Source organism: Populus euphratica, unplaced genomic scaffold (genome assembly GCF_000495115.2).
Source record: "Populus euphratica unplaced genomic scaffold, PopEup_1.0 scaffold20.1, whole genome shotgun sequence".
NCBI classification, from domain to species: Eukaryota; Viridiplantae; Streptophyta; class Magnoliopsida; order Malpighiales; family Salicaceae; genus Populus; species Populus euphratica.
The window spans coordinates 681,259-699,086 of record NW_011499854.1 but is presented as its reverse complement, the minus strand read 5'-3'; the positions used below and the strand labels follow the sequence as shown (position 1 = coordinate 699,086).

The 17,828-nt window shown below is 34.1% G+C and overlaps 2 protein-coding genes and 1 long non-coding RNA gene across 5 annotated transcripts; 2 read left to right on the top strand and 1 right to left on the bottom strand.

The window, feature by feature from the left end:
- The first annotated feature begins 873 nt into the window (after positions 1–873).
- Positions 874–3,980, top strand: LOC105122500 (leucine-rich repeat extensin-like protein 2). The gene is made up of 2 exons (XM_011021625.1): positions 874–2,961; positions 3,178–3,980. Exons 1-2 carry the CDS (start codon positions 1,092–1,094, stop codon positions 3,627–3,629), a joined length of 2,322 nt encoding a protein of 773 aa, XP_011019927.1. The 5' UTR covers positions 874–1,091; the 3' UTR covers positions 3,630–3,980.
- On the bottom strand, positions 2,674–3,352 carry LOC105122498 (uncharacterized). 2 transcript variants are annotated; one of them, XR_841700.1, is made up of 3 exons: positions 3,271–3,352; positions 2,927–3,060; positions 2,674–2,752 (listed from the first exon to the last, which is right to left on the bottom strand). It is a non-coding gene; the product is annotated as an uncharacterized LOC105122498 (long non-coding RNA). The 2 variants fall into 2 exon arrangements; XR_841701.1 differs by having other exon boundaries at positions 2,927–3,054; positions 3,271–3,307.
- Positions 3,981–10,474: 6,494 nt separating the features above from the next.
- Positions 10,475–15,495, top strand: LOC105122497 (vacuolar protein sorting-associated protein 26B). Of its 2 annotated transcripts, none has more exons than XM_011021624.1 (12): positions 10,475–10,632; positions 10,762–10,805; positions 10,912–10,986; positions 11,089–11,163; positions 11,240–11,312; positions 11,928–11,972; positions 12,594–12,705; positions 13,490–13,556; positions 13,906–13,950; positions 14,186–14,241; positions 14,581–14,756; positions 15,076–15,495. In XM_011021624.1, the coding sequence occupies exons 2-12, from the start codon at positions 10,803–10,805 to the stop codon at positions 15,252–15,254; spliced, it is 906 nt and encodes a 301-aa protein (XP_011019926.1). In that variant the 5' UTR covers positions 10,475–10,632; positions 10,762–10,802; the 3' UTR covers positions 15,255–15,495. The 2 variants fall into 2 exon arrangements, with proteins under 2 accessions (XP_011019926.1, XP_011019925.1); XM_011021623.1 differs by having other exon boundaries at positions 10,475–10,676.
- Positions 15,496–17,828: the final 2,333 nt, after the last annotated feature.

Below are 17,828 nucleotides of genomic sequence, written 5' to 3'. Positions count from 1 at the left end.
TAGGCTGTAATGTCTTTTTCATATATATATATATATATAAAGGAAAGAAAGACATTGATTTGTATCCCATTTATGGGTCCGCTATTATGCCAGAGCATTCATATTTTATTTAAGAGTAACGTGATACCACTTGTCTCATGAAATTTCTTTCTTAAGACGTATGGGGCTCAGTTCAGTTCATGTTCCTCATTCTGATTGATTCGAAACCGAGAATGGTCCGTGTCGAAGAAATGGAACAGGGCCAACTACATGTCTGTGCTCGTGGTAACTAGCTAGTTAGGTCCTTTTTGTTTACCTCAAAAAGCACAAGGAGAACAGCTATGCAACTAATCGATGATCCCTTTTTTCCTCTCCTTTTTGGAAAAGAAAAGTAGTGGTCAACTGATTGCCTTGTCGTTTCTTTACCTAGACTGAGACGGTGCCAACACGTCGTCTCCAGCTCTAGGTAGATAAACGATGACAATAAATTTATATTTTTTTATTAGACTTTAATCCTTTTTTAAAATTTTTATTTATTTTGTTTTAAATTAACTTTTTAAAATTATTTTGATGGATCAATATAAAAATAATTTTTTAAATAAAAAAATATTTTAAAAATCAATGATGATAAAGCCATTAACACTACTTCAACGCACACGCAATGAAGATAGGCTGGAAACATTTGGGTCTCCACTCACAATAACATTTCTCATTTCTCTTCCTGTTTTGTATAGACGTGCCAGCATGTTATGATTTCAAATTCGGCTGAAACAACTATTTTTTAAAGCACCCAGCAGCAGCGGTGCTAACCTCTAAATTAAATGTTAATTAGTACTGGTTAAATGAATAAAAATTTGAACTCAAATGGATTAGATTGGGGTTTGGTACTGTTAAAATGAATAAACAATTGAACATTAAGGGGAAAAAAAAATGAAAAAAAGAGGTAGGGTGGCAAGTAAAAAGAGCGAAACTACAGCAATGAAAAGGCTAAAACAAGGGCTTTATAAAACTAAGTATAGGGAGATGGGAAAGGGCACACTGTCCAGCGTATCTCATATGACACCAACTCTCTCCTTCATGTGACTTGCTTCTCTTCATACAGGCAAGCATCAATGTCATCTCCTCCTCCTCGTCCTCCTCCTCGCTTATTCTTGATTCTTTTCTTGCTTGTTTCCACTTCCTCTTTCCTCTTCCAGATCTCCTCTGCAGCCCATGAAGATGAAGATCATGATATAGACGTAAATCCAAACCTCAAGTTTGAGAACCCTAGGATCCGCAGAGCCTACATTGCCTTGCAGTCATGGAAACAAGCCATCCATTCAGACCCATTCAACTTCACGGCCAACTGGAAGGGCTCAGACGTGTGCTCTTACATGGGGATCTTTTGTGCTCCATCTCCCCAGAACAAGAAAGTAAGGGTGGTGGCTGGCATTGACCTCAACCATGCTGACATTGCTGGCTACCTCCCTACCGAGCTCGGCCTTCTCACCGATCTGGCACTCTTCCACATCAACTCCAACAGATTTTGTGGAGTGGTGCCCAATAGTTTCAGCAAAATGAAGCTTCTACATGAGCTGGACCTCAGCAATAATCGGTTTGTGGGCAAATTTCCGAAGGTTGTTCTCTCATTGCCTTCCCTCAAGTACTTGGATCTGCGCTTCAACGAGTTTGAAGGTTCTGTGCCCTCCCAGCTCTTTGACAAGCCTCTTGATGCTATCTTCTTGAACGACAACAGGTTCCAGTTTGGCATCCCAGAGAATCTTGGGAACTCTCCTGTTTCTGTTCTTGTCTTTGCGAACAACAACCTTGGTGGGTGCATTCCAGGCAGCATCGGAAAGATGGGCAAAACCCTGAACGAGATCATTCTCATGAGCGACAATCTCACTGGATGCTTGCCTCCCCAGATCGGGATGCTCAAGGAAGTAACTGTTTTTGACGTGAGCTTCAATCATCTTCAAGGCTCTCTTCCTTCCAGTATTGGAAACATGAAGAGTGTTGAGCAACTTGACATTGCACACAACAGTTTCACAGGTGTTATACCTGCCAGTGTTTGCCAGTTGCCTAACTTGCAAAACTTCACCTTTTCTTTCAACTATTTCACTGGCGAAGCTCCTAGCTGTGCTGCTATCGGAGGCATCTCCAATGGTACCCAGAATTGTATTCCTGGAAAGACAAATCAGAGATCAGCCAAGCAATGTTCTTCTGAAGCTGCACGCCCTGTTGACTGCAGCAAGTTCAAATGCGGTGGCAGTGGTGGCGGAGGTGGAAGTGGCTCTCCATTAACACCACCACGACAGCCGCGGAGAGGTTCTCCAGTTAGAAGGCCAGCACCAAATCCTGCACCCATTAGAAAGCCATTCTTTGCATCCCCACCACCACCCACTTCCAAGTCTTCACCTTCCACCAGATCACACCCTCCACCACCTCCTACAAGGTCTTTCCATCCGCCGCCATCTCCACATTTTGCATCCCCACCACCGCCTAGTAAAAAAGTGTCGCCCAGAACACATCTTCCACCACCACCGCCTCCACCACCATCTCCACCTCCACCTGTAAAGCAACAGCCACCAACTTATCACCGTATACCGCCGCCACCATCTTCTCCTCCTCCACCCAGCCATTACCATTCAAATCATGCAGCACCGCCACCTATCAAAAAAGTCTCACCCGGTACACATTACCATGTACCACCACCCCCGCCTTACCATCAATACCAAGCACCACCGCCACCAAAGCAGTCAGCTGAAGTTCCAGCACCTAGTTACCACCCTAACTGTCCACCACCACCACCCCCTCCACCAACAAATGGATATGCACATTCTCCTCCTCCAACCCAGTCCACAGCTCCAGTTCCATCACCAGTAAAGTACTACCCACCCAAAGCAGCTTCGAGTCCACCTCCACCTCCATTGTGTCAGACGCCACCATCACCAAGTTACCACACTACCTCTCCACCACCACCCCCTCCACCAACGAGTGGATATACACATTCTCCTCCTCCAACCCCGTCCACAGCTCCAGTTCCATCACCAGTAAAGTATTACCCACCCAAAGCAGCTTCTAGTCCACCTCCACCTCCACCTCCACCTCCACCTCCACCTCCACCTCCACTGTGTCAGACTCCACCATCACCAACTTACCACACTAAGTCTCCACCACCCCCTCCACCACCACCACCCCCTCCACCAACGAGTGGATATACACATTCTCCTCCTCCAACCCACTCTACAGCTCCAGTTCCATCACCAGTAGAGTATTACCCACCTAAAGCAGCTTCCAGTCCACCTCCACCTCCATTGTATCAGACGCCACCATCGCCGCCGCCGCCTTCACAAGAACCATGGCTTCCCCTACCACCTCCACCATCAACTGGATGTATCACTCCAGAATCGCCGCCGCCACCTACGCCAAGCTACCACCACCCGCAATCACCTCCACCACCCCCTCATCAACAACAATGGCATTATCCACCATCAATATCCCATCAACAAAGTCCTCCGCCACCTCCCCATAATTCATACGCATCACCACCACCACCACCGACTCTATTGCCGCCGCCGCCGCCAGCAATTGAGAACACAGTTCCACTTCCACCGATTGTAGGAGTATCGTATGCATCTCCTCCTCCCCCAACAATTCCCTACTACTAAGAGGCAGGTTGCTGGCAGGCATGAGATGATATATTACAAGGATTAATGGCACGGTTTCTAATTTTTTTTTCTTCTAATATTGTTGCACAAGGAGAAGGATGATTAAGAAGATGTGAGTCACAGGTGAGTCGGTCATGTTGAGAAATATTCTTTTGCGTCTGCAACATTGACAATCATCCATCGGTTCCACCCACGACGTTTCGTGTTTTTGCTAAAGCAATTGCTATTATTCTTTTTTTTCTTTTAATTTGATTTTCTGATTTTTTTTTTTAATTTTCGAAGAACAAACTAAATTGATCAAGTTGTAGCAATTAATAACATATTATTGTATAAGTTTCTGTTAATTTTTTATCCATAATTTGTATTAATTGATCCTCATCATGCTCCATGATTTTAGTTTTCTGTGCATGCACGGGGCATTCATAGCAGGAGGAGACTAGCAATAGCTAACTAATTACATGTTTATTATAAAAAAAAAACTTATTATATATTATTTTAAGTAAATTTTAAAAGTGTGTTTTATTTTAAAATTTATTAAATTAAAATCTTTTTTATTACTTTTTAATTTTTTATATGTTAAAATAAAAAAATTAAAAAAAATATTTTGATATTTTTACCAATAAAAAATACCTTCACCATAATATTAATAACTTTTATAATATAGCATAATAATGGTTATTTTTTAAAATATTTTTTATTTAAAAATATATTAAAATAATATTTTTTTATTTTTAAAAATTATTTTTGACATCTTTAAATATATATATATATATAAAATTTTAAATAAAAAATTCAAAACTTAAAAAAAAATGGTTTTAAACTGTTCTCAAACAAGCTTTTAATACATATTAACTTAATGTATGTTTGTTACATTAATAAAAGAAATTTTTAAAAAGTTTTTCTTTTGTGAAAATGATTTTTTTAATTTTTTAATATTAGTATATTAAAATGATTAAAAAATATTAAATAAAAATATAATAATTTAATATTTTTTCAAATAAAAAACGTAAAAAAAAGAGCAGAAGCTAATGTATTTTAAAACACTCAATAATAATTGCAGTAGGTGTTTGTTATTGATTGCCATAGCTGGAGAACAGAATTTACGGTTCATGAATATTTGCAGTAGGATTTCTCATCTTCAGTAGTCTACTGGGAGCCTGGAGGGAGCTGGTTCTATATCTACATCCTCCATTTCTTTCGTGTCTAATATTTAGCTTAGCATAAACCATTTGGGCTCTTATTTAAAAAGGAATTGTGCATAGCTGCTCGTAGTGATCAGAGATTTGTGGGATCGATCAATATCAAGCAGATGTTGAGTTGTTCGTATGGTCTCAATTCTTAAAATGACATCGTTTCGGGATTCTATTCAAAAGATTTCAACAAGAACAACGCTGATCTTGATTAAGATTTTTGGATTTGGACTTGCGAATCTTGAAGGGAAATCACTCATTTAATGCATGAAGCCACTAAGATTCTTGGCAGGAGACAGGCATGCAAGAGCGTATTTATGTAGGGGACCTACTTTGAAAATGGAGTGTGGAAATTTCAGATTTCCTCGTAAATGCTCCTGCTGTTCTGCATCAAAGCAAAGCTTTCAATTGGATTTTGGGGCTGGGACGGGACCCTCTGCATTTCCTTCAAACCGAAGCGAATATGCAGAAGGGACGGTTCCTGAGTTTATAATAATAATTATATCTGCAGCATTGCATTCAAGTTGTTTTCCTGGACAGGCAGAGAAATTAAAGAGCATTGATAAATAAATACTAGTAGGACGAGCAATAATACATTACAAAAAAAAAAAAAAAAGCTATATAATATACACCACACCATTACTTCCTCCAACCTCTCTGCAAGAGATCTAACCTTGTTGGAAAAGAAAAAAACATTTACCAGGAACGTCCAGATTATAGCAACAAACTTGGAAGGATAACTATGAGGAGATATGATCTTGAGTTTCCTAAATTATATAGATATAGGAGTTTGAATTATTCAAGTAGGAATTCCGTTGTGATCCTAGTACTATAAAACTCATATGTATGCTGCACAAATACGCGTACAGAAACATTTTAGTTTGTTTTACATGGTATCAAAGCTTTAAAAGACCAGCGTCTATCTGTCTTCCTCGTCCTCTTCCTTCTCTCTCAATTCTGAAACTAAACTTTCCAATCATTCTTCTATTATTTCCATATCTAATGTGGTCGCCGTCAAATAATTATTTATCTTCCCTGGAAAGCATAGATAGTGCCTTATTTTAGGGGTCAGAATCTCTTCATACCAACACCAACCCAAGCCATGAAAAACAAACTAAATTGTTTTCCCTCGCTAAAGGTGTGCTTGCACAAATGGTCAATTATACAACATCTCACACTGTGTGGCATGCTCTTGGGGAAACCTTTTCTTCCAGATCTTATGCAAGAATTTTCCAAATACGCAAACAATTGGCCACTGCAACTAAGGGAAATCAATCTGCCACAAATTATCTTATTTTCATCAAGAGACTTACAGACGAGTTAGCCATTGTTGGACAGTCTATAACATATGTTGATATTATCACTTGCATGCTTGTAGCATTAGACCATGAATATGGACAATTTTATGTTGATAATAATATTTACTTTGAGTTTCATGCTCATTTCTTTCTTCTCAAGTATGTTGATAATAATATTTTATGTTGATGATAACAATTTAGTGCTATTTACTGAAGCATCCAAGTATGCTCACTGGCAAGGAGTTCTCTGCTTTGCGACAAAATAGCACTTAGTCATTAGTTTTACCTTCAGCTGTTACCAATATTGTGGGATGTTGTTGGGTTTATAAAATTAAAAATAAAGTAGATGGGACTCGTGAGCATTACAAATCTTGTTTAGTCGCCAAAGGATTCCACCAGCAATAAGGAATTTGCTTTTCTGAGCCCTTTAGTCGAGTTATTAAACATGCAACTATTTATTTGATACCCTCCGTTGCAGTTTTTTCCAATTGGATTATCAAGCAATTTGATGTACAAATTGCCTTTTTGCGTAGTGATTTACAAGAAGAAGTGTTCGTGTCTTAACCATAGGGTTATGTTCATCCTCCATATCTCAATCACGTCTGCAAGTTGTATAAATCCCTCTATGGTTTATGGCAAGCTCCAGGAACTTGGTTTTCTAAACTTTCAGACAAGCTCAAGTCCTTACATTTCCATGAACAGAGATGATACTTCTCTCTTTGTTTTCGATACAACTATAATTGTTGTTTATATTTTTATTTATGTTAATTGATGATATCTTCGTAACGGGTTCAAGTTCAGCTGCCATCAATAATGTAATTAACTGTTTGAAGGACATATTTACTGTCAAAGACCTGAGTTCTTTAAATTACTTTCCATGTATATAGAAACACTTGGTCTTTTGGAACTGTAAATAACAGCCTACTTAGCTCACAGTAGTACTGATGCATGATATAAGGCTCTAAACATCAAAACCTACATGGATCAAGGTGGTTTTATTTGAACTTGGTTTTCCTCAACAACAAGCTCCAATCCTATAGTGTGGCAACATTGGAGCAATTTATCCCAGATTTAATATTGTGTTTTGTGCCAAAATAAAAAACACATCGAATTAAATTTTGACCTCGTTAGAGATCAAGTTTGCAGTAAACAGTTAGTGGCTCAGTTTCTTTGCAGTAGAGTTCAATTGGCAAATGCCAGACCAAGCCCTTACCAGCAATAAAAAACAAACAAGTGCAAAACTATCTTAGTGTTCGTGCTCTACCCTCTAGATTGTGAGGTATAAAGGATCAAGTACTTGTAACTAAAGCTAAGAAAGATAAGTTTCTTGAGTGATTGTCAGCTATACAAGCCACATGAAGCGTCAAGATTATAGCAGCAAACTTAGGAGGTACGAGGAGATATGATTCTGAGTTACTGGAATTGTATAGATATAAAAGTTTAAGTTATTTGAGTAAAGTAGGAAATGTATTGTAATCCTATTAGTATAAAACTCGTATGTATGGTACACAAATACAAAAACATTATAGTCTTTCAATTGCTTCACACTTCCTACGGTGAGAAAAAGAGAAAAACATGAAGTAGTCTAGATGTAGGTTTGCTTTCTAGATCATTAGCAGTAGTTCTATAAATTTAAAAATTATTAAAGATTTATATAATTATTTATTTCAGGACTCATGCAAATACAAGCTAGTGAGACATCTATGTAAATAAAAATAAAAAATAAATAAACTAGTCATGCCTTGTTACCATGGAAACTTACCTGCCCTAAAATCCCATATATCTTCAAAGGTTAGGTCGAGAAGCTCCAACAATGGACCTGAGGTTGGGATAAGGATGACAAAATTATATACCATTTGAGATATAACTCAATCGGACATGGGTAAATACTTAGCTAACCCATGTTTTGGCACAGGTCAGATAAAAAAAATTAACAAAAAAAAATGAATTTTCAGCATACGATTGTCAATGCATTTTTTAACATGAAGGGAAAAAAAAGGAATATGAATCAAAGAATTGATGTACATATTTAATAAAAAAAATAAAATTATATGCATTAAAATGATAAAAAAAAGTTGTTGAATATGCTACGATCGAAGGTAAAATCTCAAGTTAGTTTTTCATATAGTAGAAAAATATGTTAATATTGCAAATGCTTTTTTGCATCGTATTTTTTTAATTAAAAAATATAAAGATGTTGTTCAAGCTTAATGAAATAAGTTTTAAAATGTATAAATTGATAAAATAAAAAAATTATTAATAGTAATTAAATACTAAAATAAAACCATAATATTTCCTGTAAAAGCAACATGAAGATAAGTATTCAAATATTTAACCATGATTTTTCTTTTCAATTTATATTTTTTTACATTTGAGGTTATTTTTTCTTATAAAAATATAATTTTTATTTTTATAAATATATCATGCAAATAAAGGTCATTCATAAGATATATATATATATATATATAAAGAAAGATAAATTATAATACTAATTTCTTTGAAATATTATAAAAAAATAAAAAAAATTAAAAGATTGTCCAGAAAGAGCGTTTAATGAAATTATATATAAAAAAAAATGAATCCCATAAAAAAGATGAAAAATGTATAATAAAATAATATCATAAATATATTTTAAGTTATTTCATTCTAATGAATTTAAATTAAAAAAGAAAAAAAATCAAAGATTTTTACAAATAAAGCCATGACACTTAGGCATAGACCATAAAAAAGAAGGCCAGGCCCCACAAGGTTACAAACATGTTGTCTGCTAAAAAGAAAAGAAAAGAGGATGGCATGTCGAGTGTAGTGAAAGCTGACATGTTGCCCTAGTATGATCATCAACCACATCAAGCGGCTGGGAAAGTTAGGTTCCAATCCATTGGATTTAAAAAAAACTTGTTTTTATTTTTTAATAAAAAAATAACCTAAAAATTTATTAAACTCCTTAATAATGTTCATAAGCTCAAATTAGCTCTCAATCTTAAAAAAAACACATTAACTAAATTAAAAAAACATTTCAAAATATTAATTTATAGTTATGATTATTTTTTAAATTATTTTTTGTATTAAAATGTATTTCAATAATTTTTTTATTTTTAAAAAAATTATTTTTAAAATTAGCATATCAACATAATTTTAAAATATTAAAAATATATTAATTTAAAATAAATAAAAAATTATTTTTAAAATACAGAAGCAAAGAAAATAACTTTTGGTATATCAAAATGGACGGTTAAAAACCCTACAAAGCAACTTTTTTTGCTAAATGAAACCCTACGATGAAAGAAAATAGTTTTCTTGGTGCCTGATAGCGGGTAACAAACTAGCCTCCTCTCTCCTTCCCTTTTTCCCTGCGACCCTCCTTATTCTTTTTAAATTTAGAGAGTGAAAATGCTAAAACAATGACTAAAAAAAACATGAAAACCTTAAGAAACATGGATCAAAATAAAAGAAAAACATGGTCCATGTTCAATGAAAAAAAGAGGTTGAATATTTATCCTAGTTTTAAATCCGATCCTTAAAGTTTCTATTATTATAAATTAATAAAATTGAATGTTAGAATTTATAATTGACATCATGATAAAACCAATAAAAATAAACCATAAAATTCAATTTTAAATGAACTCAATACAAAAGGGTTAGAGTTAAAAAAAAAAAACTAAAATGATTAAAAAAAATAGAAAATAAAAAAATAAAAAAAGAACATTGCAGGTGTAATAACCCCAACTTTCCTTGCAGATTGATAGACAATTTCCTTCTTCGATAATGTTAAAGACGTAGCAATTTTTTTTGTGGTAATAGCAGTCAACCAGACCATTTTTTTAGCCAACTAATTTAGCTCACTGGTTTAATCAACTCAGTTTCGAGCAGTAGACTATTTTTCTAGCCCATTATCGGACTAGCTTTCTAGCCCATTATCGAGCACTTGTTGCATTATAAGATTCTAGTTTTTTTTAGATTAATATGGGTGTTCGGGGCAATTTACGTGCATCACGATTAATTTCACAGATCTTGAAGTTAACAATCATATAAGCCTTTAGTGACCATCATATAAGTAATCAAGAATTCAAATACCATCGTATAAGCAACTAAGCAATTAAAGACTCAAATTTAAAACCATAAAAAAAACAAATTCTTTAATCCTAAATCTTTACTATAACTATATAATTATAAGATTCTAGTTCTTCATTTCATTAGCGGACACTAATTTGGTTTTAAGATAACTAGTTATTCAACCCATTATTAGCCGCTAATTTCATTTGAGGATAAATAGCTCTGCAGTCCATTTCTACGTATTGACTCCATTACCATCTCAAGTATCAACAAGCACGTCATGTTATTTTTCATTTAATGCTTAATAATAATAATAATAATAATAATATTAACTGGGAAAAAGAAGAAGAAGACAGGAAGGAAACTAACCTTTCAAATGTTTGTTTGTGTAGAAAGTAGAATCCAAAGTCCCTATTTATTTATTTAAGATCTTTGCTCATAACTGACTCCCTCTTTCTGTGGGTGAGTTAGCTTTCGCGTTAGGGTTTCATTTCATTTCATTACCTGGAAGCCCTCGCTTTCTTTTTGTTTGACTGCATAATCACAGCTTCATTTTTGCTTATTACTTTTTTGATCGGCTCGGTTTTGCAGATACTTGACGATTTGAGCTAAATTCAATTCAATTATACAGAATGGTATCTTTGTCTCTTCATTAATTATTATTATTATTCCTTTTTTTTTTTTTGGTGTGTTTGGTGATAAAATTTGAGAGTTTACTAATCAAATTGAATGGGTGATCAGAATTACCTAATTGGAGCTTTCAAGCCTTCGTGTAATATCTCCACCACTTTTTCCGATGCAAAAAATCGCAAGCAGGTGTTTTTTTTAATTTCAATTTTAATCAACTGGATCCCATCCATCCATCATTGTTTGTGATTGTGGACTCATCAAATCAAATCACATTGGGCTGATTGGTAGGTTCCGGTGAAAAAGGAGAATGGTCAAACAGTTATGGTTCCCCTCTTCCACAGTCAAGAAAACATTGCTGGACAGGTGCTCTGTATTAATGCTGTATATCTTGCTTGATTCATCTTGGCTTCTTCATTAATAATTTTTTTTTTCCCTTCAGATTTCTATAGAGCCTCTCCAAGGGAAGAAAGTTGACCACAATGGTGTTAAAGTTGAACTTCTTGGCCAAATTGGTTAGTCAAGTTTTTTCATTGCATTTCTTGCCATTTGCAACTGCTGTGCGTTGAGTTGCTTCTTTCATTTCTTGAAACAAAATGGTTTCTCTTTGTAACCCCGCCTCCCATCAAACTTACCCTTTGCTGTTATTCATTCATCCATGATTGGCAGTCGAGTCCAAACTTCAAATATTGCCTTTTGTTAATTTTCAAATAAAAATATTGTTAAATATTCTGGTTCTCTTCTCAGGATTGTTTTTGTTAATGGTTCAGGCATGATACAAAACCAGACAAGTAATTTTAAACCTGTTGTTGGATTGGCTCTCTCTGAATATTCTTCGTTAATTAAAAAAATATAAAAAGCTTCTAATGCTAGTTGTACCAAAATAATAATAATAATAATTTATAACTACTTCTTTGTTTCTTTTTAAAATAAACATTAATGAACTTTATGAGCTTTGCTAGCTATCCTACAGTGATTTTGAACTGCTCTGTTTTCTACTTGGTTGAAATTGGATTGTTTTGTACTATTTGCATTTTAATCCGTGTCAGCTCTCCGGCATGCATGCATGCATTATTTTGTCCTTGAATTGTTTTCCAAAGATTTAAGGAACCTTTTGTTCTACTTTGCAGAGATGTATTTTGATAGAGGCAATTTTTATGACTTCACGTCGCTTGGTGAGTATTCTATAAATGATTTTTATTGCCTTAATTTTAGTGTTTTCTTTACACGGTTCCTGTTAAGCATGTGGAAGTCTATTTTTTTCATTGCAATGATATTGAAAACCAGATTGGATCAGCTGACCTGACTTGAAAACCAGTGAACCCTTTAATTTGGTTGGGGTTACCTCCCAAGTCCTTCCTAGTAAAATCCTTGGTGAATTGTTTTGCCAATGATGAAGCTGGTCATTGAAGAGGAAGCACAATAACCAATGGCCTGGGTTTACAATTTAACTTCTGATAAAAAGGTTGAACTTATAATGGTTCAGTGTCTCAAACACATGCTGTGCTATTTGGAGAAATGGGTGCCCTACTAAGCCCTCAAATTTTTATTATTTATTTACTCCTTGTTTTGTATAGAATTGAAAAATAGTGTGTACCATGCATGCTACTTTATCTTTCTTTATAAATTTCATGTTTTATGTATCGTTGCGTACTTTTATCTGCTATAGAATTATCAACGATATATAACTGCCCCCTCAATTGCACTCTGCTCACAACCTTGGAAATAGCCATATTTGTACCCAAACAATAATTGATTGGATTTCAGACGTGATTCCACCTTCTCTTGCTTTGCAGTACGTGAATTAGATGTTCCTGGAGAAATATATGAAAGAAAGACGTATCCATTTGAGTTTTCCACAGTTGAAATGCCATATGAAACGTATAATGGGGTGAATGTGAGGCTCAGGTATACCACTTATTTAGTCTTAAAATTTGCAAGTTAAATATTTTTTTCCTTATCCTTTCTGTTGATTATTTCAAGGTGTTTTGTGGACATTGTGCTGTTAGTTTTCCTCTGCAAATTATTTCAAATTCAGTATAAGCAGTTTTGAGAATGGTTTTAGATTCTCTCTTTGTAAGTTTTCATAATCCAATTGCACTAGTCCTCATCTGCTACTAAAACATGGAAGCAATGGTAAACATGGTAGCTCCATGCATTGTTTTACATGTCAAGGCATGGCATGACTTTAATTTGGTTATTGAGTAATTTAAAAATACAAGGCTGCAGTTGATTACTTATTTCTACAATTGAAGCAAAAACCAATTAAGAATAATATCACAATCTCGTATCATTTCTTGATCATAAATATATCTCTATCAAACTGTTGGCATTTCATGTTTCTTTACCTTTAATTTGTCATCTTTGAAGTTCAGCCTGTGGAGTAAAATAGCTGTTGCACTAGTTCATCCTAATGTACATCGATAGTCTTAATATACAAATTATTGGAGATGTGTTTTTTTTCACAATTACCACTTTAATTTTTAGCATCAATACACTCAATAGCATGGAGAGAATAGAGATAAGAGTGAAGTACAAAAGGAGTGGTGGAATAATATAAGATTAGGAATAATTAGTTGCTTGGTACTCAGGATGGAGATCTAAAATAACTAAATTTTGTGAAATGAAATAGATGAATGATATTATAATAGTTAATTGATTTCTTAATGATTTGCTCATTTGCCTTCTACAGGTATGTTTTGAAAGTGACTGTCACTCGTGGTTATGCAGGAAGCATAATTGAATACCAGGACCTTGTGGTAATTTTTGAAAAACTTATTGCCTCTCTCATGTGTGGGCAAGTGCGCGCGCGCCCACACAGTTTGATGTTTATCAGTATATCTCTTAGACTATTGTCTTGTATTTTGCAAATGGGACAAATCAAGTTGCCTTTTCTTGTTGGTTTATGAACTTGTTTTATCTGTATAGCAGAGTGCATTTTTGGGAGCTTAGAGTGTCATTATTATGGCAAATTAGACATTGACCTCACATATTTAGCCTGAACGGTTTTATAATAGCTGCATCATGTTTAATTCAGTGCATACTATTCACATGCCTTTTTTATTAACACCTTTTGTGCTTGTCTTGTATTTCATTTTTATGTACCAGGTTCGCAACTATTCCCCTCCTCCAACAATCAACAACTGCATCAAGGTAAGTGCAAAATTCTACTATCTGTACCTGAAACCTGAGCTTCACTGTCCATGTCTCAACTCATTGTGATGCCTCTGGTAGTTTCAAGTAGACAACTCCTTAATGTACAAAGTGATGAATAGCAACCTTGCAATAGTCACAGTTTACAATAACCAGATAGTTTTGTGCCCTGGATGTCCATTTTTTGACTAGTCTAACTCTTTATATTCTTACTAACTCCTAACAACTTTTGCAGATGGAAGTTGGCATTGAAGATTGCCTGCACATTGAATTTGAATACAACAAAAGCAAGTAAGACAATATAGATTCTGTGAATAGGCTTTTTTCAATCTCATTATGCTTGTTATGCTCTTCTTTGGGCCTTAGTAATCCAAGTGTGGAAGGACAATCAGATCTGTAATTTGAAAATTCTTGTTCTTGTGGTTGTTGGCTATGTTCAGCTGTGGCTTCTAATCAACCAAGGTGCCTTTCCGGTCATTGCACTTTGATGTGTCTAAACTGGGTGGTTCAAACAGTTTGTTTAGCAGCACACTTGGGAGCTAAATTATTTAGTTGTAGAACTGATTGAAATTTCTGCTATGTGACTTTGAAGGATCTCCCTATTGACTCATTTGAAATTAAACTATGCAGGTATCATCTAAAAGATGTGATTATTGGAAAGATATATTTTCTTTTAGTAAGAATCAAGATAAAAAATATGGATCTTGAGATCAGGCGTCGAGAATCAACAGGATCAGGGGCCAATACACATGTGGAGACGGAGACACTAGCTAAATTTGAGTTGATGGATGGTGCTCCTGTCAGAGGTATGTTCACCATCATTATTGAAATTTCTTGTAATCTAACCAAAATAACCACTGAGGCGGTATATGATGAAACGCAGCACGAACTACCATACTCCACTTACAAATTATCTTTGTGATGAGTTGAAAAGTCTTTTGACCAGTGTTTCTACTTCACAAGTAAACGCTGACCTGAGTTTTAAATGAATCTTTTATTTATTTATTTATTTATTTTCAAATTTATGTATGTTTTGATCTCTTTCTTATACTTGAGTCAGGAAATATCCTCTTTTTTTGTTATTCTCCATGGCAATGACATACAAGCATTTGGATATTGTTTCAGGTGAATCGATTCCCATCAGATTGTTTCTTAGCCCTTATGAACTGACACCAACTCATCGCAACATTAACAACAAGTTCAGTGTTAAGTATTATTTGAATCTTGTTCTGGTTGATGAAGAGGATCGTCGCTACTTTAAGCAGCAGGAAATTACGATATACAGGCTGCAGGAAAGTTCTTAATCATGTTTGATACTCTATTATTGTTTTATCCACCGAAAAGAGAATAGATGGTTAACTGTGACACCTTGTATAGCCTTGAAATTTTCGGAGAGTCTTGTTTTTTTATTGGTCTAGAATGTTGTCCACACTTGCTTGGTTACTCCGTTGATTGTATATTGCTGAAATTGAGTGCATGGGTCACGTGAAGACCTGTATTTGCTTTCTTGCTTCAATCATAAAAAAATTGTTTTTCTGTTGCCAACTGTCTTGGTCAACAATGCAACTGCAGCATGTGCATCCTGCAGCTTAGATGGCTTCTCTCTCTTTTTTTTCTTCTCATCGAGGGATGATCAGGAACAATTTCTATTCATCATTGGTCTTCATATATTGTGTGGAAATGTCCCGAAGAGTGGTTATACTTTTTGTGCTTATTTGGACAAGTCCATGATACACATGTATAAATCCATTGCCAGAAAAGGGCGTGCTTGAGAGTTGAGAACCTGTGGTTAAAGGTGTCCCCGAAGGAAAACACACTGGTTAAGCTGGCGTTCGTTTTACGAGCACAAAGATCAGGTTGGTATGGGTTTTAAAGATCTTGAGGCGTTTAACTTGGCAATGCTAGCAAAACAGAGATGGAGGTTATAGTTATCTGTTCAAGGCAAATATTTTCCTTCCAGCTGTTTGCTTAAAAGCTACCACAGCAACCGATCCTTCATTAGGATGGTGAAGTGTATTAATGGGTAGAGAAGCTCTGAATGAAGATTTAAGACGGTGCAATATTGCCCCTGGATGTTTAGTTGATTGTATGGATGATCCTTGCTTTCTCTGTAAACCTTTTTTCAGGCCAATATCATCACGTCCTCTTCCTAGAACTCTACGCTGAGTGCATGATCTGATTGACTGGGATGTTAGATGCAGGAACGAGTCCTGTCAGGCTTGTATGACATTTCTCTTCTGATGGGAGATACTAGGTGATTCTCGTGTTGTGATTTCGGCTATGAAGAAGAAGAGATGTTTTAACCTCGGTGATCTTCACTTAGTTCTTTTAGAACTTGGAGTGATTGTTCTCTTTCTTCTACCAAAAGAGTGTGTAATTCGGCTGTTCATGCACAATGTTGAAGTTGCTCGGAGATCTTGATGCAAAGTAAAACATATTGGAAATATTTTTTTATAAATTAAAGCCCTTGTAAAATTCTTCAAATATTAAATACAGAAAAAAATTATAAAAAAGTTTCTATTAAAAAAACTTTAGATCAAAATAAACTAATAAAAAAGAAATTAAAAGTAACCACAAATCAATCTTTTAAAAAAATATAGAATAATATAGAATAATAAAATTGTAAAAGAAAATGAAAAAAAGGGCTACCGAACCATGTTAACTTCTCAAACTCTTCACCAATCATTAAATCGGAAGCATCATAAATGGAGAAACTGCAAAGCCTAATCCCAACAAATCAAACGTTAAAGGATAAAACTAGAAAAAAATCAATCACGCAAAAAAATATAATTAAAAGAATAAGAGAAAAAAATCAAAATAAAAATTTAAATTGAAGGATTAAATTGAAAAGAAAAGAATTAACAAAAGAAAAATGAAATCAAAAGAATAAAGGCTAAATTGAAAGAAAATAAAAACTAAATTTTAATTGAATAATGAAATTAAAAATTAATAAAACTTTAACAAAATAGCTAAGAAAAAAATTAAAAAAAAAATAAGGACCGAGTAAAAAAAATTGAAAAATAAAAAAAATAAGGACCGAGTAAAAAAAATAATATATAAAAAAATTATAATTTAAGAACAAAATTAAAAACACAAAAAACTTTTATAAAAGAGTTAAGGTTGAAAATAACCAATAAAAAATATAAAAACTAAAATTAAAAAATTTAAATAAAAAAGAATAAAAATATACTTTATCTGAAAAAGGAAAAAAAAATAACCATCAATAATAAATCATTTATCATCTGCCACCATGTGCAACATCTTAATAAAAAAAAAAAACACAATAATGCTTCTAAGATAAAGCAAAAAGGATGGATTTGGCTATTGAAAGGCGTTGTAAGCATCACCTACAAGCTGAAGTGATGTGTAATGAAAATATACCAATAATTTTTTTAATAAAAAATATTCTTCTAAGTTAAAAATACTACAATAGCTCCATAAGCATGATAATTAAAAAAAAAAAAAACAATGTGAAAGAACACAAACGCTCCTAGAAGTATATCTTGTTTTTTTCAAGGGTAAAAACTATTTTTATTTTATTAATATGAAAAATCTAAAAAATAATTGGTCAACAACTTAATTTTTTATTTTTTAACTTGAGAGGTAAATAAATATTTTTACTATTTTAAAGTTTTTGAAAGATGAAATATCCTCTTGATCAATAATTATAAATTTATTATTTTACCATGCAAAATTTTTTAAAATTACTAACATGCCTGAACAATCTTTTAATAATTAGTGAACCTCTTAAAAAGACAAAATCACCCCACAACCAAAGCTTATATTTTTTCAACTCGAGCAAAAAATATAATCACACTACAGCAATCCAAAATAAACTGGAGCTTGCTCCACTACAGCAATCCAAAATAAACTGGAGC